Here is a 22,363-nt window from a genome sequence, read left to right as displayed (position 1 = left end):
CTGAATCCTGTGGATGTCAATAGAAGGAATGCAGTGTGGGTGTAGATTCTGATTGCTCAGGGTAAAAAGTAGAGTGGTTGTCATGGAACTCTGCTCAGTGGTAGCCTGAATGTGAGGGGGATTTGGGGGAGAATGGATACATGGTTATGTATGGATGAGTCCCTTCGCTGTTCACCTAAAACTATCACAACATTGGTTGCTAATCGGTTATGTGCTATGCTGTGCTTAGTCGCTCAGTCATGTCCGACTTTGCAACCCCGTGGACTGTTGCCTGCCAGGCTCCTCTGTCCATGGGAGTTCCCCAGGCAAGAATACTGAGGTGGATTGCCATGCCCTCCTCCAGGGGATTTTCACAACCCAGGGACTGAACCCAGGTCTCTCACATTGCAGGTGGATTCTTTACTATCTGAGCCATCAGGGAAGCCAAATCAATCAGTTATACCCCAAAACAAAATAAAAAGTTTAAAAGAAAAAAAAAGTAGTGTGATTGGGATAGTCTAATACTTCCATGAGTTTGAGGTTACATCCAGGCATTCTGTAAAAAAAGTGTCAAAAACTAGTGAGCTTTTGTTCTGAGAGGATTAAGTAGGAGTAGATATTCTAAAATAACAGGAGTTTTCTGTCTTTAAAGTTGGAGGAATGCATGTCTCATCCTGAAGTACGGCCAGTAAATATTTAAAAAAATGAAACATTGGCTACAGTCAGGCATTATTCCGGATGCCGGCACTGCTGCAGTCATGGAGGCACATATGGCCTTGCCTGCATGGGATTTACAATCTGGTGGGGAAGACAGCTGTAAACAAATAATACCCCTGGGCATCGTGTGCTATGGAACAAGCGCAGGATGCTGTGGAAACAAAACACTCGGTTCTTACCTGGTCTGGGTTGGCAGGAGGGTTTAGCTGAGTAAATGGTGCTGACTTAAAAATAGTCACAACCTAAAACTTGAGTTACTTTTTATTTGGTGGGAATTTTTAGGGCCTCAGGCCCGGAAGACAGCATCTCAAGCAATCCTGAGAGAACTGCTCCGAGGAGGCGGGGATCAGGAGAAAGAGGTTATACAGAAGTTTGCAGCAAAGGGCAGGTAGTCTGAGCATCAAAAGTATTTTTGTAGGGCTTCTCTGGTGGCTCAGTGTTGGGGTCCTTTAATGGACCAGAACCTGGTGGTCTGGAGTCAACGATAAGAAAGTGAAAGAGAGAGCCGGCGGTGGCAGGTGGGAGGTGGGGGTGGGGGGGGTGGGGGGCGGGGAGAGAGAGAGAAAGAAAGAAAGGAAGGAAGAAAGAAAGAAAGAAAGAAAGAAAGACACAGGGACCCAAGCTCTGATGGAGCAAGGGTATTTTATTAGCAGAAATGCAGGCTTATATATCTTCAGTAGGATGATTACTCAGCTATTACACAGGATGAAATTTTATCAATAGTCACAATATGGATAGTCTAATACATACAAGGTCGCTGACGCAGAAAAGAGTCACTGAAGGCAGTTACTGAAAGGAATCCAAGCAGATACCGTTTCTCATGATCTCAGTCCTGAGAGCTGCATGCAGTTTTACTCGTTCCCGGAATAGGAACTGATAAGGAACAGAGGATTTATGAGAAATAGAAAACAGCATGCAGGAATCCTCCTGTTAAATGTTCCCTAACAGCTCAGTAATAAAGAATCTGCCTGCCAATGCAGGAGACACAGGCTCTGTCTCTGATCCAGGAAGATCCCACATGTCGCAGAGCAAGGAAGATGGTGTGCCACAACTACTGAGCCTGTGCTCTAGAGCCCAGGAGTTGCAACTACTGAGTCCACAGGCTGCAGTGACTGAAGCCAGTGCTCCTAGGGTCTGTGCTACCCAACAAGAGAAGCCACCGCAATGAGAAACCTGTGCACCACAGCTAGAAAGTAGTAGCCCCTGTTCCCTGCAACTAGAGAGAAGCCTATGCAGCAACGAAGACTCAGCACAGCCAAAAATAATTTTTAAATAAAAAAGTATTTTTGTGAATTAAAGAAAACCAGCTGTCTCAAGTTAAGGAATTTAGAACTTTTCTATGTATGGGAAGATGCAAGAATCTGGGCTCACTGAAATCATCCCTTTCTTATACATCTTAGTTATATGGATACCCAGTGTCCTATGATTTTTCACATATTGAGTTCTTCAGTGCTCACCGTAGGGAGTGGCTGAAGCCTGATGGCTGCCAGGTCACAGGTATTGTTTTCCTTCCTGAGTGCCCTGGAGTGCTGGAATTACTGATGACTGTGACATCCTTGTTTACTGATATGGCAGGAAATAGTCCATTTTCCGGTGGCATGTAATATGCCTGATGGATAAATACAGGCAAACCAGGTGAAGAGGGAGCCAAGGGAGGAAGGTGCTAGGCAGGAAGACACCAAGTGCAAAAGGATGGAGCAAGAAACTGTGACTTTTAAGCGCAACCTTGGCAAGAGTGAGGTGTGTGTGTCATAATGAGACGGGATGAAGATGTGGAGGCAAGGGTCAGATCATGAAGTGCCTTTTGGCCTTTGAAAGAGTGAGAATCCATGGACCTTATGAGAATAATGATCCGATTTTTATCTTAGAATGCCACAGTGTAAAGAGATTGAAGGGGATTAAGTATGGAAGCAGGGAGATAAAGAGGCTGTTAAGTAACACAGACAAGTTATAATGTTAGCCTGGTCCAGGGTAGTGAGGGTTGGGATAGTAGTGGATGAATTAGAGAATTGAGTGGGAGAATCTACAGCACTTGATTGGGTGGGTCCTGATAGTGACAGAAAGGAGAGACTGAAAGAAAATTCCTAGGTTTCTATCTTGGGCCTGGACTTCTTTTACTGAAGTATGATAGACCTGCAGGAGTGGATCGGGAGAAGGGCAGGGTGGGCTCATGAGTTTCACATGGGATCTGTGGATGGCTGAAGAGGCTTATGATATTCCATGGGGAACATAATCACCAAGTAATTGATGAAGGTGATATAAGTCGACCCATGAGCTTTAGATGGTAATGGATGCCAAAGGAATATGTGAGTTCTTCCAGGGCTGTAGATATAAAATTATGAGAACAGTATTTAGGGAAAAAAACCCAGAAAACACCAATATATAAGAGAAGGGAGAAGAAACCAATCAAAATGACTGAGAATGAATGGTAAGGAAACTACAAGGAGGACCAATGTGAGCACATAGAATATAGAGGATGAGAGTGTTTTAGAAGGGAAATTAGAGTTAATATTCTTTTACATGCTAATTGATGAGGAATGAAGGAAATGTCTGAAAAGTGACTTGGATTTGGAGACATAGTGTATTTCTGTTTACAAAGTGTTGTTACAGATAATGATGGTGAAATCAATCATTGACCACCAACTAACAGACATAATGTTCATTTTTATTCAGGTGTTTAATGGACACCATCATTTTCTCCTAAAGATACTGAACACAGAGCATGACAGGAAGAAATCAAACTATCATCACAGAGTTCCTCCTCCTGGGTCTGCCAATTGAGCCAGAGCATCAAGACCTGTTCTACACTCTGTTCCTGGCCATGTATGTTACCACCGTCCTGGGGAACCTCCTCATAATGTTCCTGATTCGACTGGACTCCCACCTCCACACACCCATGTATTTATTTCTCAGTAAACTGTCTTTCTCTGACCTCTGCTTCTCCTCTGTCACGATGCCCAAATTGCTACAGGACATGCAGAGCCATGTCCCGTCCATCTCTTATGCTGGCTGCCTGACACAAATGTACTTCTTCCTGTTTTTTGCAGACCTGGAGAGCTTCCTCCTTGTGGCCATGGCCTATGACCGCTACGTGGCCATCTGCTTCCCCCTGCACTACACCACCGTCATGAGCCCCAGGCTCTGTCTCTTCCTGCTGGTGCTGCCCTGGGCGCTGACCACATTTCATGCCATGTTGCACACCCTGCTCATGGCCAGGCTGCACTTTTGTGCAGACAATGTGATTGCCCACTTTTTCTGTGACATGTCTGCTCTGCTGAAGCTGTCCTGCTCTGACACTCGAGTTAATGAGCTGGTGATATTTATCACAGGAGGGCTCATTCTTGTGATCCCTTTTCTACTCATCATCACGTCCTACACTCGAATCGTGTCCTCCATCCTCAAGGTCCCTTCTGCGAGGGGTATCCGCAAGGCCTTCTCCACCTGTGGCTCCCACCTCACTGTGGTGTCCCTGTTTTATGGGACAGTTATTGGTCTCTACTTATGCCCATCAGCTAATAATTCTACTGTTAAGGAGACTGTGATGGCTATGATGTACACTGTGGTGACCCCCATGCTGAACCCCTTCATCTACAGCCTGAGGAACAGAGACATGAAGGGAGCCTTGGGAAGAGTTTTTTACAAAAAGAAAACTTGCTTTTCTCTGTGATGGTAGAGTTGAGATTGTGAGACTGTCAAGACTAGCACCATGACAGGCGACCTGAACTAAGAGTAGGCCTAAGTTTCAGTTTCTCCTGAGGGTAGGGTAATTATCTGCCCTCAACAGGCCACCAGAGACCAGCTAATCAGTACGTGCCCAGTAAACCTCCGAGAAGGTCCCCTGGAAAGTCCCGCGAGCGCGAAAGTTTGTACCAATAAAATTGCTTTGCAAACATGTAACCAATCCACTTGCACCCACTACCCACTGCTTATGTTTGAAATTGAGCACCCTATAAATGTGCGTGGAAACTGGGGCTTGGGGCTCTCTGACTTTGCACCACTGTGTTGGCTGCAGCAGGGGCCCTGGCTCGAGTCAGCAATAGATTTCCCTTCCTTTGCGTGTTGCATTGTCATGGAGGTCTTCTCTTTTCCTGCTGGGGGATTCAGACAGCGGGCATAACATTTGGGGGCTCGTCCGGGATCCCTTGACCGGGGAAAGATAACACTTCCAGGACAGAGGGGAAGGATAGATATAGCACCGGTGCTCAGGCAGGACAGGAAAGTCCAGTGTAAATCCGAGGCCCTGCTGAGAAGCAGGAAGGTATCTGGCACAGGAGAAAGCTTTCTATAAAGGGGGAACGGATTGGACATTCCAGCCGGTGCAGAACCGAGGCCAGCGAGCGCGCTGGAAAGCAGCCGGCTCTGCGGGAAGGAGAGTTCCTCTCCTGATCCCGAGTCTGGTGAGCAGTGGACGCCATTCGGTAAGGTGAACCTTGTACCGGGAGGCAAGAGGACTCAGGGGGCCCAAAAACCCAGCGCTGTGTTGTCGGCCGACATTTGTCTATCTGTGTGTTTGTCTACGCCCCTCCGTGTTTGTGTGTGTGTCGGCATTGTCTCTGGTCTCGTTGTCTTCTGGTGTATCGTTCTCTACTCTCTCTTCTGACTTATTTTCCTTCTCCCCTTCTTCTCTGATCTGCCTTTGACTCCTACTCTCTTCAAGAGTTTCAGTGAACAGGCGAACAGTTGTGGGGGCAACTGATGAGTCCCGGCCAGGGCTACACTCTGGCGGACTCTGAAGGCCTTACAATAAGTGAGCCTCAGTAACAGGAGCCCGATCGGGTGAAACTCTCTTTCAACATCCCTAACTGAGGACGTGGCCTAAAATTCCTTGTGTGGGCATGGGACAGGCACTTAAAGGCCATCAGGGCGCCTGCCACTTGAACACTCCCGTGAGAGGATAAGGGGGTCACAGAACGGGCTAGAAACCTCTAGGGTGCCTGCCCCCAGCAAGAAAACTTCCGTGCAAAGACGCAGGCACATAAGCAGTACCAAAAGCATACCATAAGCCCAACCTCTTGGCCGCCACCACTCCTGGTAGGATATTTGGTGGCTGTTCTCAGCGACTTCTTCTCTCTCTCTTCCCTACCATTTACACTCTAGCCATGGGTCAGGGGGAATCTACCCCACTCTCTCTCATGACTGACCATTTCTCAGATGTCAGGGCCAGGGCACATAACTTGTCTTTGCTAGTCAAGAAAAGTAAATTAATAACCTTTTGCTCTGCAGAGTGGCCTGCCTTCCAAGTTGGATGGCCTCCGGAAGGGACCTTTCAACTGTCCATTATACAGGCTGTAAAAAAAAAGGATTATGGCTCCTGATCCCTGGGGCCATCCGGATCAGGTTCCTTATGTCATGGTCTGGCAGGATCTGGTGGAAAATCCGCCCAAATGGTTAAAACCTTTCGTTCACAAACTTCCTAGTTCTTCCAATTCACAGGTCCTGGTGATGGAGACCCCCCCGGAAGAAACTAAAAAGAAAGAGGACCCAAAACCGGTCCTTCAGGAATCATCTTATCCGAACCTGATAGATTTAGAAACAGAGATAAGGCCTCCGCCGTATGCCCCCCCATTGCAATTCCCTCCGAGGGGAGGAACTCCCCTGGGTGAATCAAGAGGGTTGGGAGGGCCCGCGGGAATTGACCATGAGGGGGGACCCACACTGGGGACCCGGAGGAGAATTAGGGGTGATAGGGGTGATAGGGGTGGACAAGACCCTGGGAACCCAGAGTTACCTTCATCCACTGTTCAGGTGCTCCCCATCCAAGTGGGACCAGCTAACCCAGACGGAGAGCGAACATATCAGTACTGGCCCTTTTCCACGAGTGACCTGTACAATTGGAAAACCCAGAACCCTCCTTTCTCAGAGAAACCCCAAGGCCTCATTGACCTCTTAGATTCCATTTTGTTCACTCACAACCCCACCTGGGATGATTGTCAACAGCTGTTGCAGGTGCTCTTCACCACAGAAGAACGGGAGCTAATTCTGGCAGAGGCACGGAAACGGGTCCTGGGGGTCGACGGGAGACCAACCGCCCAGCCTCATCTTGTGGACGAGGGGTTTCCTCTGTTGCAGCCTAACTGGGATTTTGAGCGAGCAGAAGGTAGGGAGTGTCTCCGAGTGTACCGCCAGACTCTAATGGCTGGCCTGCGGGCCGCAGCTAGAAAGCCGACAAATTTGGCGAAGGTAAATTTAGTAAGGCAAGAGCCCACTGAGAGCCCGTCAGCCTTCCTAGAGAGGCTGATGGAAGCTTTCAGGCAATATACACCTATGGACCCCCAGGCTGAGGAGTCATGCGCTGCAGTTCTGTTAGCGTTTGTAAATCAGGCAGCCCCAGATATTAGGAGGAAATTACAAAAGATAGAGGGATTGGGAGAACAGACAATACAAGATTTACTGAAAGCAGCTGAAAAGGTATTTAATAATAGAGAGACCCCAGAAGAAAGGGAAGAGTGAATTCGACGGGAGGAAAGGGAATTAGCTGAGAAGATCAGGAAGGAAGATAGGGAACATAGGGCGAAGAAAAACCGGAAGAACCAGAGGGAGCTAGCCCAGATTCTTTTTGTGGGGTTGAAGGCCGGAACAGAATTGAGGGAGCCTGGAGACCCCGAGATGGGAGAAAAAGAGAAACCAAAAAGGCAGGCCCTAAAGAAAGATCAGTGCGCTTACTGCAAAGAACGGGGGCACTGGAAAAACGAGTGCCCTGAGAGGGACCCGAAGAGAGGAACAACCCAGAGAGAGGGAATCTCCCCTGGAACTCGAGTTCTATATGCGGGGGAAGACAGTGACTAGGGCAGTCAAGACTCTGCACCCCTCCCCGAGTCCTGGGTAACCATACATGTGGAGGGGAAACCCGTTGGCTTCATGGTAAATACTGGCGCCCAACACTCTGTTTTAAATCAAAAACTGGGACCAATGTCTAAGAAAACCAGCTTAGTGCAAGGAGCCACGGGGACAAAAAGATATTGTTGGACCACAGAACGGAAAGTAAATCTGGGGACCCACCAGGTGTCCCATTCGTTTTTGGTGATACCAGAATGCCCAGCCCCTCTACTTGGAAGAGACTTGTTGACTAAAGTTAATGCTCAGATCCATTTTGACCCTGGGGGAATGTCAGTCATGGATGGACTTGGACAGCCGATACATGTCTTATCCCTAGCCTTAAGAGATGAATACAGACTTTTTGTGCCTAAGCCCTCAGAGGTCATAGCACCAGATGTACAACCATGGGTCCACAAATACCCATTGGCCTGGGCAGAAACAGCAGGAATGGGACTGGCCAAACAGAGACATCTGGTTGTCATCGAGCTAAAGGCCGAGGCAATTCCTGTGAGGGTGAGACAGTACCCTATGAGCCAGGAAGCTCGGCGGGGGATCACTCCCCACATTCGACAGCTCCTGGATGCCGGAATTCTCAAGCGGTGCCAATCCCCTTGGAACACCCCCTTACTGCCGGTGAAGAAGCCAGGGGGGACAGATTACAGACCTGTCCAAGACCTGCAAGAAGTCAACAAGCGGGTGAGTGACATACACCCTACTGTCCATAACCCGTATACCCTCCTGAGCAGCTTACTGCCTGAGTACACTTGGTACACTGTGCTGGACTTGAAAGATGCTTTTTTCAGCCTACCCCTGGCGGCCCAGAGCCAGGAGATATTTGCCTTTGAATGGACTGAGGGGGAGGGCCAACCGGTAGTACAATTCACTTGGGCCCGCCTCCCACAAGGGTTCAAAAACTCCCCTACCTTGTTTAATGAGGCTTTGAGTGAGGACCTCTACGAATATCGGACTCGCCACCCAGAGGTCATCCTGCTGCAATATGTAGATGACCTTATGTTGGCTGGAACTACAGAGGAGGCATGCAGCCGTGCCACCGGTGACCTCTTACAGACTCTAGGCACCTTGGGGTATCGCACTAGCGCAAAGAAGGCACAAATAGCCCGGCAAGAGGTCACCTATTCGGGTATAAGATCAGGCAGGGGAAAAGGTGGCTAACTCAGGCCATGAAGGAAATGATATTGCAGATACTAGAGCCCAAGACCCCCCACCATGTGAGAGAGTTTCTGGGGACTGTTGGATATTGCAGACTGTGGATCATGGGGTTTGCTGAGAAGGCCCGGCCCTTGTATGAGGGAAGTAAAGAGATCCCAAACTGGACTTGGACTGAGCCAATGAAACAGGCTTTCCAGACACTCAGATGGGCCCTACTAGAAGCCCCAGCCCTTGCCCTGCCTAACCCAAATAAGCCATTCCAGCTGTTTGTAGATGAAAAGCAAGGAATAGGAAAGGGGGTCTTGACACAACAATGGGGACCATGGAAGCGGCCGGTGGCATACCTTTCGAAGCGATAAGACCTGGTGGCCGCTGGGTGGCCCCCTTGCCTTCGCGTCATTGCAGCCACTGCCCTCCTCGACCGCGACGCTGACAAGTTGACGTATGGACAGCAACTCTTGGTTTACACCCCCCACGCCATTGAAGGGGTTTTAAAGCAGCCGCCGGGTAAGTGGATCTCCAATGCCCGCTTGACACATTACCAGGCCTTGCTGCTTGATGCCCCATGGGTGCATTTTCAGACCCCTTGCTTCCTGAATCCAGCCACGCTCCTACCTAACCCAGAGAAAGACCGCCTTCTCCATGATTGCCGTGAGATACTGGCTGAGGCCCTGGCGGCATGAAAAGACAACTGATGTACCCCTAAACAACAGTGAGCTAGTATGGTTCACCGATGGGAGCAGTTATGTAAAAGATGGGCAAAGGAAGGCGGGAACCGCCATAGTTGATGATTCAGGACAGACGATATGGGCTAAGACACTTCCCCCAAACACTTCTGCGCAAAAAGCAGAATTGATTGCCTTAATACAGGCTCTGGAGCAAGCCAAAGGGAAGAGAGTCACCATTTTTACTGACAGCCGATATGCTTTCAGAACTGCCCATATTCAAGGTCCAATATACCAAGAAAGGGGATTTCAAACAGCTGAGGGAAAGAAAGTCAAAAATCTGCCCAAGATTCGCAGGCTCCTGGAAGCTGTCCAACTGCTCTGGGCAGTAGCAATAGTACATGTCCCCGGTCACCAGAAAGGAGAAGACCCTAAGGTACGAGGAAATCATGCCGCTGATGTGGCCGCTCGAGAAGTGGCTAGCCAGGACTACGCCGCCCCCATATTAGCCGTGGGACTTCCACCTCCTGGTATGGGGGCCTTGCCACCAGTTCCCGAATATTCTCTCCCTGATCTCACCTGGATCAACGGGGATACCACCCTCCAGAAGGATGACAAAGATGGATGGTACCGAGACCAAAACAACAACCTGATATTGCCTGCCACCCCGGGTCGTCACCTGTGTGAACACCTGCACACAACTACACACCTGGGAGAGAAAAAGACCTTAACACTTCTCCAGACAGCCTGCCTGAGGTTCCCTTGACAAAATGCAACTGTACGAGAGATAATCCAGGCTTGCAAAGCGTGCCAGCTGATGAGGACAGGAAAAAAGCAGCACACGGGAACGAGGTACCGAGGGGAAGAGCCAGGGCAACACTGGGAGATAGATTTCACTGAGGTAAGGCCAGGCAAGTACGGGTATCGCTATATGTTGGTTCTGGTAGATACCTTCTCGGGGTGGGTAGAAGCTTTCCCCACTAAGGGAGAGACAGCAATAGTGGTTGCTAAAAAGATCTTAGAAGAGATAGTGCCTAGGTATGGGCTGCCAGTGACTATGTGCTCTGATAATGGACCTGCCTTTGTGAGCCAGATTGTACAAGGGCTGGCCCAAGCTCTGGGGACAAAATAGAAGTTACATTGTGAATATAATCCCCAGAGCTCAGGACAGGTTGAGAGAATGAATCGGACCCTAAAAGAAACTTTGACAAAGTTGGCAATAGAGACTGGTAGGGACTGGGTGACCCTCCTTCCCTTCGCACTCTTTCGGGCGCATAACACCTCTTATAAGCTGAATCTTACCCCTTTTGAAATTCTGTATGGAAGACCCCCTCCTGTGTGTCCTATTTTCGAGGGAAAGTGCCTGCCACCCCCTACTTTGGGACAATTCCAGCAAACTCTGATGGCATTAAGTAAGGTGCATAACCATGTTTGGAAATTGATTCGAGAGAATCATGAGGGTCAAAGCAAGGGGGCCATCCCCGCACATAATATTGGCCCAGGTGACTGGGTTTGGGTAAAATGGCACCAATCTAAAGTATTAGAACCCAGATGGAAAGGCCCTTATGTTGTTCTCCTTACCACCCCTACCGCCGTTAAGGTTGACGGGATCGGACCCTGGGTTCACTGCAATCACATGTGGCAAGCTACTCCGGAAGAACAGGAAAGAGCGCGAGCAGAATGGAAGGCAAGTCCTCACCTGTCAAATCCTTTGAAACTGAAACTCGTCCGACGAGAGGCCTCCTGAGTCTCCTACTGGTGGCAATTCTCATCAACCCAGGAATATCCAATCCACACCAACCATTCAAGATCACCTGGAAGCTCAGCGATGGACAGACCCATGAGGTGATCAACGAAACCTCAGGAATCCACCCTCTCAACACCTGGTGGCCAGACCTGTACTTTAACCTCAGGAGACTCTTTGTACGCCAGGTCGGGCTACACACTCCGCTATATGGAAGCCTGGGTGGACATACGGGGGACGCATACGCCCACACTTATGGAGTGGGGGACCTTCCTGGGTTCTTCGCTTGCCCAGGCAACATTAGAGGGTGGGATCTGCGCGGCTCTGGGAGAAGAATGTTGTTTCTATGCGGACCACACAGGAGTGGTGAGAGAATCTATGGCAAAAGTAAGAGAGGGACTTGCAGAGCGAAAGAGGGAACGAGAGGCCCAACAGAGATGGTTTAAATCTTGGTTTCAACACTCCCCCTGGCTGACCACCTTGGTCTCCACCCTCCTGGGCCCACTCATAGTGTTGATATTGATGCTGACATTTGGCCCTTGTATCTTAAACCAGCTAGTGTCATTTATTAAAGAATGTATAAACACCACTTAGATTATGGTGTTGAGACAGCAATATCAGCCAGTGGCCCAAGACGGTGAAGAGAAAGATTCCTCTACAGGAACAATAAGACAGGGGGGAATGTGAGACTGTCAAGACTAGCACCATGACAGGCGCCCTGAACTAAGAGTAGGCCTAAGTTTCAGTTTCTCCCGAGGGTAGAGTAATTATCTGCCCTCAACAGGCCACCAGAGACCAGCTAATCAGTACGTGCCCAGTAAACCTCCGAGAAGGTCCCCTGGAAAGTCCTGCGCGCGCGAAAGTTTGTACCAATAAAATTGCTTTGCAAACATGTAACCAATCCACTTGCACCCACTACCCACTGCTTATGTTTGAAATCGAGCACCCTATAAATGTGCGTGGAAACTGGGGCTCGGGGCTCTCTGACTTTGCACCACTGCGTTGGTTGCAGCAGGGGCCCTGGCTCGAGTCAGCAATAAATTTCCCTTCCTTTGCGTGTTGCATTGTCATGGAGGTCTTCTCTTTTCCTGCTGGGGGATTCGGACAGCGGGCATAACAGAGATTTCTACACAATTTTATTCAGTAGGTATATTGACATTAAAATTGGGATATTAACCCAGACTTATTTTTTCCCCAATTGTCTTTTGGTTAAATTACATAGGGAGAAATTGCCAAAAGTAAAAGCTAAAGTGGAGATATGTAGCTGTGAAGGAGGAAACAGACAGAATAGGCTCTATCTTGAAAGCAGGACTCCATCTTGGGCTGGACTGTGGACTTTAAGCTATAAGCCCAGTGTCTACGAAAATGACATACCAGCTGGAAAACCAGACCCCCAGGAAGGAAGACCCCCAGGAAGGAAGAGCCCCAGGGCTCGTACCTTGACTCTCCAAAGAATACCTAATTATCTGTGTAACTGAATAGAATCATGCATTCTATTATGCTTATTGGGGTATGACCACAGACCTATTGATAATTGTCCATTGTTAACTACCTAGGCTTAAGGCAAATGAATCAGGGATTAACTTTGATTGTATCTTTCTTTTCCTTTGTTCAGGCTAGTTTCAGGGAATTTGAGGAGGTGGGTTTGAGCTTGTACACTTGGGTTTTCACAAAAACTGGTCTGGGTCCTTGGCTAAGAGGAGACTCTGCCCGCAGGTGTAGTAAACTGCACTCCACTATCTGCATTGTCCTTCTGAGTGAGTTTGTTTCCCTGAACGCGTGGCTACTAACAGCTGGACTATAAAGGGGATGTCAGTGACCTGCAGGCAAGGGCTTTCTCTTCATTTTCCAAAGTAATTCTGAGAAACATCATTTAAAAAGTTTTACTTGATCTTTGTCTGAAGTTATTATTATTTTTTTTTTTATTGCGCTCTCCCCCCTCCCGGCGCTCTCCCCCCTGTCTGAAGTTATTAAACAACTAATTTATGATAGGGCCCACATGGGGTCTCATTGACAAGATGGCTTGTTATGTCGACCTTGTAAACGAAGAATAAAAATCACAGTGATCTGTGAGACTGACCAAATTGCCCTAATGGTTTCCTGTTATCTCACTGGCACCTATCTTCTCAAAGCTGCAAAACCACCAGATTCCAGATCTCTGGCTACGCAACCATCCCTTCAGAGAATTTTTCATTGGTGGGGTATAAGAAGGACTCCAACAGAAAGGGAGGATGCTGGTTCTCTTTAAGAACCAGTCACCCTCTCTTTTCCCTCTATTAAATTTCCTTTTCTTACCTGACTGCTCGGCTCACTCTCTTTTTCTCTGCACTCGCCTTACAATCTATTGTGTGTGTGTTTTTTTAAACCCAATCCCTGCTTTAAATAATACTCTGTCCTCTCAGGTCAAAACTCAAAATTCTCACTCCTCTGCTAAAAGAAGCTTTTCATTATTGAATATAGATTCTTACTTACATCATCTTCAGCAAAGGTTCACATTATTCTCTCTCTTAACCTTTTCTCCTCTCATTTATTTTCATGACTCTTTTGTCTTTTTGACCTGACCTGAACCTCAAGTGAACTTTTTATTTTCTTTGCTACAATAGTTTAGTTTGTGTTTACCTGAGAACTAACTCATAGCTGGTGTCCTAAAACTTATTCCCTCAGGTATGGGGAAGGAAGCCAGAGTCTAGTTACCAGCCTCACTCTTCAAGTGTGTCTCTCTCTGCTTACTTATTTGGAATTGATCAACACACCTTATGGGCTTTCCCAATGGCTCAGCAGGTTCACTTATTGTAAAGTCCTCTAGTTTCATCCATGGTCTCACAAATGGCAGAATTACTTTCTTGTTTTAAGTGCTGAATAATAGTCCATTGTATGTGTATATGCATTTAAAAAGTCCATTCATCTGTTGAGGGACCTTTGGGTTGATTCCCAATCTTGGCTATTGTGAATAATGCTGCAATAAATATGGGGATGCAGATATCACTTTGAGGTCCTGAATTCACTTCCTTTGAATATATAGCTAATAGTATATAATGGTTCCAATTTCTCCACATCTTCTCCAACATTTGTTATCTTTTAAAAAATTAGCACCCATCTTAACACACCTGTGGTTTTATCTCAATATAGTTCGATCTGCATTTCCTTGGTGATTAGTGATGTTGAGCACCTTTTCATATATGTAGCAGCCATTTGCATGTCTTCTTTGGAGAAATATCTCCTCAAGTCCTTGGCCCATTTTTTAGTAGGATGATTTGTTTTTTAAATATTTATCTGACTGCGCGAGGTCTTAGTTGTGGGTCCTTTCAGCTGTGGCATGCGAAGTCGGTGGCTGCATATGGGGTCTTGACCAGGTACCCAGCACAGAACCCCTGCATTGGGAGCATGAAGCCTTAGCCCATGGGCCACCAGGGAAGTCCAGGATTATTCATTTTTTTATTTTGAGTTGTAGAAGATTCTTATAAATTCTGTACATTTACTCCTTGTAAAGATGATGATTTGCACACATTTTCTTCTTTCTGTTAGGTAGTTAGAATAGGGGAAAAGAGTCCAAAATGGCGGTGGCTAAAAGACCTGGAAGGGAAAGCCCGCGAAAATAGAACAAAGGAAGGTCCGAGGACCAGAGTGAGAACCTCAGGTAAAACAAACAACGCTCCTGCCTAAGCTCAATTTACATAAGGCAGGCCCAGGGACAGAGAAACATATAAAAAGAGGAGCCAAAGCCCTCTTCTCCCCTTTTATCTCTCTCTCCCCCGCGCGATGGGGCGATCTTCTCTTCGTGTCTTTGGATCGACGTGCCCTCATGTCTCGAAGATGGATTTTCCTGCTATTATCTAAATAAATAGAGCTGCAACACTGAGCTGTAACACTGATTTATTTAAGAGCTATAACACGGTCCGTTCGAGACCTGAGAGCTATAACAGTGTCTGTCCTCCGAGAGCTGTGGCCCGCCAAGGAGCTTTAATGTCCATCACTCCAAATTTTTGTTGTGACGAGGCAAAGAACTGAGGAACATACACTCGCGTGACATTTCCATGATGCCTTTTTACTCTATTGATGGTTTTACTTCCTGTGCAGAAGCTTTAGTTTGAGATAGAATCAGAATGAATAAACCCAGGGGTTATTTCCACTTGATCACATTATATGATCTTTTAAATTTGCAGTTGAATTCAGTTTGCTAATATTTTGTTGACAATTTTGCATCTATATTTATCAGGGATGTTGGCATTCAGTTTTCTTTCTTGTAGTGTCCTTCTCTGGTCTTGAAATCAGGGTAATGATAGCCTCATGAAAGGAGTTTTGAAGTGCTTCCGCCTCTTCAGTTTTTCAGAAGGATAGGTGTTAATTCTTCCTTATTAAGTTTTGGTGGAATTTACCTGTGAAACCATCTAGTTTTTCTTGTGTGAGTTTTTGCCAATTGTGTCTTTCAAGAAATTAGTATTTTTCACTGAGGTTATCAAATTTGTGGGCATAGAGTTATTCATGGCATCCTGTTATTGTCCTTTTAATGTCCAGGGGATCTGTAATGATGTTTCTCTCAATTAGTAAATTGTGTCCTTTTTTTAGTTAGCTTGTCTAGGGGGTTACCATTTTTACAGATCTCTTTAATAAAGTCAGTTTTTATTTCATTGATTTTCTCTTGATTTCTTATTTTCAATTTCATTGACATCTAAGTTTTATTATTTATTTTTTCTGCATATGTCGAACTTAGCTTGCCCTTCTTTTTCTAGTTTCCTAAGGTGAAAGCTTAGATTATTGATTTTAGATCTTTCTTTCTTTTCTAACATAAGCATTCAGTACTTTAAGCTTCTCTTGAAGTTCTGTTATTGATACATTGTGCTTTATTTATTTCAAAATACTTTAAAATTTATCTTGAGCTATCTTCTTGGACAGACAAGGCAATGGCACCCCACTCCAGTACTCTTGCCTGGAAAATCCCATGGACGGAGGAGCCTAGTAGGCTGCAGTCCATGAGGTCACTATGAGTCGGACATGACTGAGCAACTTCACTTTCACTTTTCACTTCCATGCATTGGAGAAGGAAATGGCCACCCACTCCAGTGTTCGTACCTGGAGAATCCCAGGGACGGGGGAGCCTGGAGGGCTGACGTCTGTGGAGTCACACAGAGTCGGATACGACTGAAGTGACTTAGCAGCAGAAGCAGCATCTTCTTTGACTCCTGTGTTATCTAGAAATGTGTGATTAATTGCCAAATATTTTGGGATTTTCTAGCTATCTTTTGGTTGTTGATTTCTAGTTTAATTCCTCTGTAGTCTGTGAACAGACATTGTTGGACACATATCCTTTAAAATTTTTGAAGTGTGTATTGTGACTTAGAATATGGTAAACCTTGGTAAATATTCCATATGAACTTGGGGAAAATGTATAATCTGCTGCTGTTGTTGGATGAAGTAGTCTTTAGATCCCTGTTGTACCCAGCTGGTCAATGATACTGATCAAGTTCAGCTGTGTTCCTACTGATTTTATGCCTGCTGGATCTGTCCATTTCTGGAGGGATGTTGAGGGAGGGGTGTTGAAGTCTCCAGTTACAAGAGTGGATTCATCTACTTTTCCTTGCAGTTTTTTGCCTCACACATTTTGATGCCCTTTTGTTGGGTGCATACATGTTAAGATTGTTATGACCCTTTACCATTATGTAATCCTCTCTTTATCCCTGATAACTTTCCTTGCTCAGAACCTCATGTATTTTGAAGATAATTTTTGTTGAAAGAAAAGTATGCATACAATAAAATGCACCCTTTTAAGTGTATTGCTCAAAGAGTTTTGACAAATGTAGGCACTCAGGTGACCTCAATTCTGGTCCAAATCTAGAATGTTTGTCACCCCACTGTTCCCTTCTGATCCTTAGCAATCAGTCATCTATCCTCTGACCCAGTCATCTACTGATCTGTTTTCTATCACTATAGATTAGATTGTCTGTTTTTGAATTTCATATAAATGAAAATGATATAGTATATCCTCCCTTGTATTTTTTTGTGGTCTTTTGATCAGTGTAATGTTTTGAGATACATCCATACAGTTGTGTTGGTAATGTGTTCTTTTTGATTTCTGAGTAACTCTTACAAATAATGCTACTATGAACATTTTTGTATATGTCTTTTCTTGCATATGTGTACACATTTCTTTTGGGTTCCCTGGTAGCTCAGTTGGTAAAGAATTTGCTGCAATACAGGGGACCCGGTTTGATTGGCTCAGGAAGATGCACTGGGGAAGGGAACAGCTACCCACTCCAGTATTCTGGTCTGGAGAATTCCATGGACTCTGTAGTCCATGGGGTCACAAAGAGTTGGAAACAACTTTCACTTCACTTCTTTTGGGTAAATACCTAGCAGTAAAATTGTTCATAGGTTTAGTAGCTCGGTCGTGTCTGACTCTTGCAACCCCATGGACTGTAGCCTGCCAAGCTCCTCTGTCCATGGGATTCTCCAAGAAAGAATACTGGAATGGGTTGCCATTTCCTCCTCCAGGGGATCTTCCCAACCCAGGGATCAAACCTGGGTGTCCTGCATTGCAGGCAGACTCTTTACCAACTGAGCAACCAGGAAACCAATGTTCTAATAGTAGATATTACCAAAGGTATTTCCAAAGCAATCATACCAAATACACACTTAGAAGCAGTGTCTGAGAGTTTGGTATCTTCACATCTTTACCAACAATCATATTGACAATATTTTTTGATTAGTTACTACGGTGAGTGCTTAGTGGTCTTTCTTTTCTGTACTTCTCTGATATCTAATGAAGTTGAGTATCTTTTCATATGCTTACTGGTCATTCATATATTCTCTTTTGTAAAACATCTGTTCAAACCTTTAGTTAATATTTCTGTTCAGTTCAGTTCAGTCACTCAGTCATGTCCAATTCTTTGTGACCCCATGGACTGCAGCACGCCAGGCTTCCCTGTCCATCACCAACTGCCAGAGCTTGCTCAAACTCATGTCCATTGAGTCGGTGATGCAATCCAAAGGTCTCATTCTCTGTTGTCCCCTTCTCCTCCTGCCTTGAACTCTTCAATCTGTCAAAAGCATCAGGGTCTTTTCCAATGAGTCAGTTTTTCTCATCAGGTGGCCAAAGTATTGGAGTTTCAGTTTCAGCATCAGCCCTTCCAATGAATATTCAGGACTGATTTCCTTTAGGATGGACTGGTTGGATCTCCTTTCAGTCCAAGGGACTCTCAAGAATCTTCTTCAACACCACAGCTCAAAAGCATCAGTTCTTTGGTGCTCAGTTTTCTTTATAGTCCAACTCTCCTATCCATACATAACTCCTGGAAAAACCATAGCTTTGACTAGACGAACCTTTGTTAGCAAAGTAATGTCTTTGCTTTCTAATATGCTGTCTAGGTTGGTCATATCTTTTCTTCCAAGGAGCAAGCGTCTTTTAATTTCATGGCTGCAGTCACCATCTGCAATGATTTTGATGCCCACCCCCCCACACACACATAAAATCTGTCACTGTTTCCATTGCTTCCACATCTATTTGCCATGAAGTGATGGGATCAGATGCCATGATCTTAGTTTTCTGAATGTTGAGTTTTAAGCCAACTTTTTCATTCTCCTGTTTCACTTGAATCAAGAGGCTCTTTAGTTCTTCACTTTCTGCCATAAAAGTGGTGTCATCTGAGTATATGAGGTTATTGATATTTCTCCTGGCAATCTTGATTCCAGCTTGTGCTTCATCCAGCCCGGCATTTTGCATGATGTACTCTGCATATAAGTTAAATAAGCTGGGTAACAATATACAGTCTTGACATACTCTTTTCCTGATTTGGAACTAGTCTGTTGTTCCATGGGGTTCTCAATGGAAAAGAACTGACTCATTGGAAAAGACCCTGATGCTTTTGAAAGACTGAAGGCAGGAGGAGAAGGAGACAACAGAGGATGAGACGGTTGGATGGTATCACCGACTTGATGGACGTGAGTTTGAGCAAGCTCCGGGAGTTGGTGATGGACAGGGAAGACTGGCATGTTACAGTCCATGGGGTTGCAAAGAGTTGGACATGACTGAGCGACTGAACTGAACTGAACTGAACTGTTGTTCCATGTCCAGTTCTAACTGTTCTAATGTGCAGAACAGTATAACTGTTCTAATGTCCAGAACCAGTCTGTTGTTTCATCTCCAGTTCTAATATTTCTTTAAAATTTTCCTTTTCTTATTGATTTATAGGACTTCTTTATTCTGGATATAATAATTTAAAAACTGCTCTAGATTACCATGTATGTTATATGTGTTGTAAATATATTGTTGCAGTTTCACTCTTAATGGTATTTTTTGATGACAGAATTAAAAAAAATTAAATGCAATCCTTTTTTAAGCAATATATCCCTTTATATTGCTAGTGTCATAGTGTTTTTAATTACTTTGTAAAAAAATTTTTTCTTTCTCCCAGTCCTGATGATATTCTATGTTATATATTGGCTTTATTGTTATACTGTGAAATTCTTATTTTAGATCCACAGTGTGCCTACGAATGATTTTTCTGTTTGGTATGAAGTAGTTATATCTCAAATATTTGGAAAGTAGGCAATACGTTTCTAAATAGCCTATAGTTCAAATAGGAAATCATAAGGACAATTAGAAAATATTCTGAATTAAGATGAAAGGACAATATATCAAAATTAGTAGGATGCAGCTAAAGCAGTGTTGAAGGAAAATTTATAAAACTTCTCAGCAAATTGGGAATAGAAGAAAATGTCCTCAACTTGATGGAAGAGCAACTTCTAAAAAAAACAATAGCTAACATTAAGGTAAAACATTGAGTCCTTTTCTCCTTAAGATCAGGAACAAAGTAAAAATGTTTGCTCTCACTACTCTTATTCAGTATTTTACTGGAAGTCCTAGGAAGTGAGAAAGGGCAAGAAAAAGAAGTAAAAAGTATGCAGATTGGAAACTAAGAAAAGAAACCATCTCTCTTTGTAGACAACATGATTATGTATGTAGAAAATCCCAAAGAATGTAATAGTAGTTTCCAGTAACTAATTTAACTTATTATACTAGTTTAAATTATTAAACTAAGTGAGTTTAATAATATCATAGGTACAAGGTCAATATATTTAAAAATTATATTTTTGCATATTAATATATGGGGCTTCCCTGGTGGCTCAATGGTGAAGTATACGCCTACCAACTGCATATAGGATATGCAGTTCCCTGGGTGCATATAAAATACTATTAACATATTTATGTTTATATCAACTAGCAATGAACAAGTATAAAGTTTAAAAAAGCCTTTAAAGTACTCTTTATGATAGCATCCAGCTATTAAATAGTTGTGCTCAGTCACTCAGTCATGTCTGACTCTTTGTGACCCTGTGAACTATAGCCTCCCAGGCTCCTCTCTCCATGGAATTTTCCAGGCAAGAATACTGGAGTGGGTTGCCATTTCCTCCTCCAGTGGTTAGATCCTTAGGTATGAATCTTACACAATACATACAAGACCTATGTGGAAAATCACAAAACACTGATTAAAGAAATAATAAAGGTCTAAAGAAGTGAATAGACAGAATGTGTTCATGAATTTGAAGGCTTAATATTCTTAGGAAATTGACTGTTTCAAAACTCAGCCAAGTTTAGACAGAATTCAAATCAACACACCAACAGGGTCGTTGGGGTACAAATTGACAATCTTGTTGTAAAACGTATATATAAAGACAAAGTAATTAAAAAGCAAATTTGACTTTGGAAACAAAGAACAAATAGAAGGAATCATGTTGTCTGATTTCTAGACTTACTATTAAGATAAATAATCAGGAAAGTGTGGTATTAGTGAAAATGTAGAAATATGGATCAGTATAGAGAATGTAGAATAGCATATAGAGTCCAAAAAGAGATCTACTCATGTATCATCCATTGATTTTTTAAATTGAGGTACAGTTGTTGTACAATATTATTCAAGTTTCAGGTGTACAATATATTGATTTGCAATTTTCAATTGTCCATTGATTTCTGACAAAGATGTATAGAAAATTCAGTGGAAAATAGTCTTTTCAACCAACGGTACTTAAAAAGTTGAATTTCCATTTGAAAAATAAAGTGCCTCAATCCATACCTCACATTCTTAACAAATCACTCCAGACAGATCATCCATCTAAATGTCTTGTATGAGTACTGAGAAAATTCCCATGACAGTGTTTTGTGAAGTCAGAGAAGTCCCAGAGCAGAGAGCTCGGAGGAGAAGGTGAGGAGCCATCAGGTTGCATCTACTAAGTTAGCTGAAGCTGGTGCAGCGTTGGTTACTGTAACTGTGGCTGGAATAGTGGATGAAGCTGAGAGAACTAAAAATGTGCACAAGAAGTGCCCCATGTAGGTCTCTAGGGAAGAGTCCTTCTACCAGGGGATGCAACAGTGGTTTCTCATTGAATTGGAAATTCAGCCAACCACCTGGACATTTAAAAAAATGATTATTGGACTTATTTCTTTTTTTAAAGTTGAGGTGCAATTAACATAATATTGTATTAGTTTCTAATATATAACAACTGTGGTTGTTACATGAACTGACAGGGTTGCCATTCTGCCTGGGGTGGCATTATTAATTACCAAGGGAAAACTAGGTTGCTCTACACAGTTGGAGCAGACAGGCCTATGTTTGAAATTCTTGAAAATTCTTTGAGAACCCCTTTGTATTTTCATGTACCATAATAAATGTTAATGAAACTATAACAACCTAATAAAGTAAGACAAACGAAGAGGCATGTTCCCTAGGAATGAAGGTTTGCATTATACCAGCATGTGAAGGGCCCCATAAAGCTTCAGCGGTGGCTCAGTGGTAAAGAAACTGTCTGCCAATGCAGGAGATGTGGGTTCGACCCCTGGGTCATGAAGATTCCCTGGAGAAGGAATTGGCTACCCACTCAAGTATTCTTGTCTGGGAAATCCCATGGACAGACGAGTCTGGCGGGCTACACAGTCCATGGGGTTGCAAAGAGTCGGACACAACTCAGCAACTAAACAGCAACAACTAAGGCGTCTGTACAGCTGAGATGATGGCCAAGGAGAAAATGGAATCAGTAGTAAAAAAAAAAAGAGTTATAAATGTTTTATGGCCTTGTAGTCAATTTCGGGGTAAGAAGTGCTAGAGACCCAGAGATAATCAGACACATATGGAGATTACCAGAGACCATGGTGGGCAGGTTGCTATTAAGTTTTTCCTAGGGAGGTGAGGAGCTAGACATAACTCATTGGAATGAAAACCTAGGTTTCTTTTCTATTTTGAAGAGAAGAAGAATTGAACATATTCAGGGAGAGTTTAACTTT

The 22,363-nt window shown here is 44.4% G+C and overlaps 1 protein-coding gene across 1 annotated transcript; it reads left to right on the top strand.

Moving 5' to 3' along the window:
* Window positions 1-3,418: 3,418 nt before the first annotated feature.
* Window positions 3,419-4,363, top strand: LOC122693421 (olfactory receptor-like protein DTMT). The gene has a single exon (XM_043900921.1). The coding sequence runs from the start codon at window positions 3,419-3,421 to the stop codon at window positions 4,361-4,363; it is 945 nt and encodes a 314-aa protein (XP_043756856.1).
* Window positions 4,364-22,363: the final 18,000 nt, after the last annotated feature.

Source organism: Cervus elaphus, chromosome 5 (assembly GCF_910594005.1).
Source record: "Cervus elaphus chromosome 5, mCerEla1.1, whole genome shotgun sequence".
In the NCBI taxonomy this organism is placed as follows: Eukaryota; Metazoa; Chordata; class Mammalia; order Artiodactyla; family Cervidae; genus Cervus; species Cervus elaphus.
The sequence above is the reverse complement of the archived record's forward strand: the minus strand, read 5'-3'. Positions and strand labels throughout refer to the sequence as shown.

Coding starts and splice junctions, on each gene's coding strand:
- LOC122693421 (XM_043900921.1), top strand. CDS start 3,419: ATGACAGGAAGAAATCAAACTATCATCACAGAGTTCCTCCTCCTGGGT.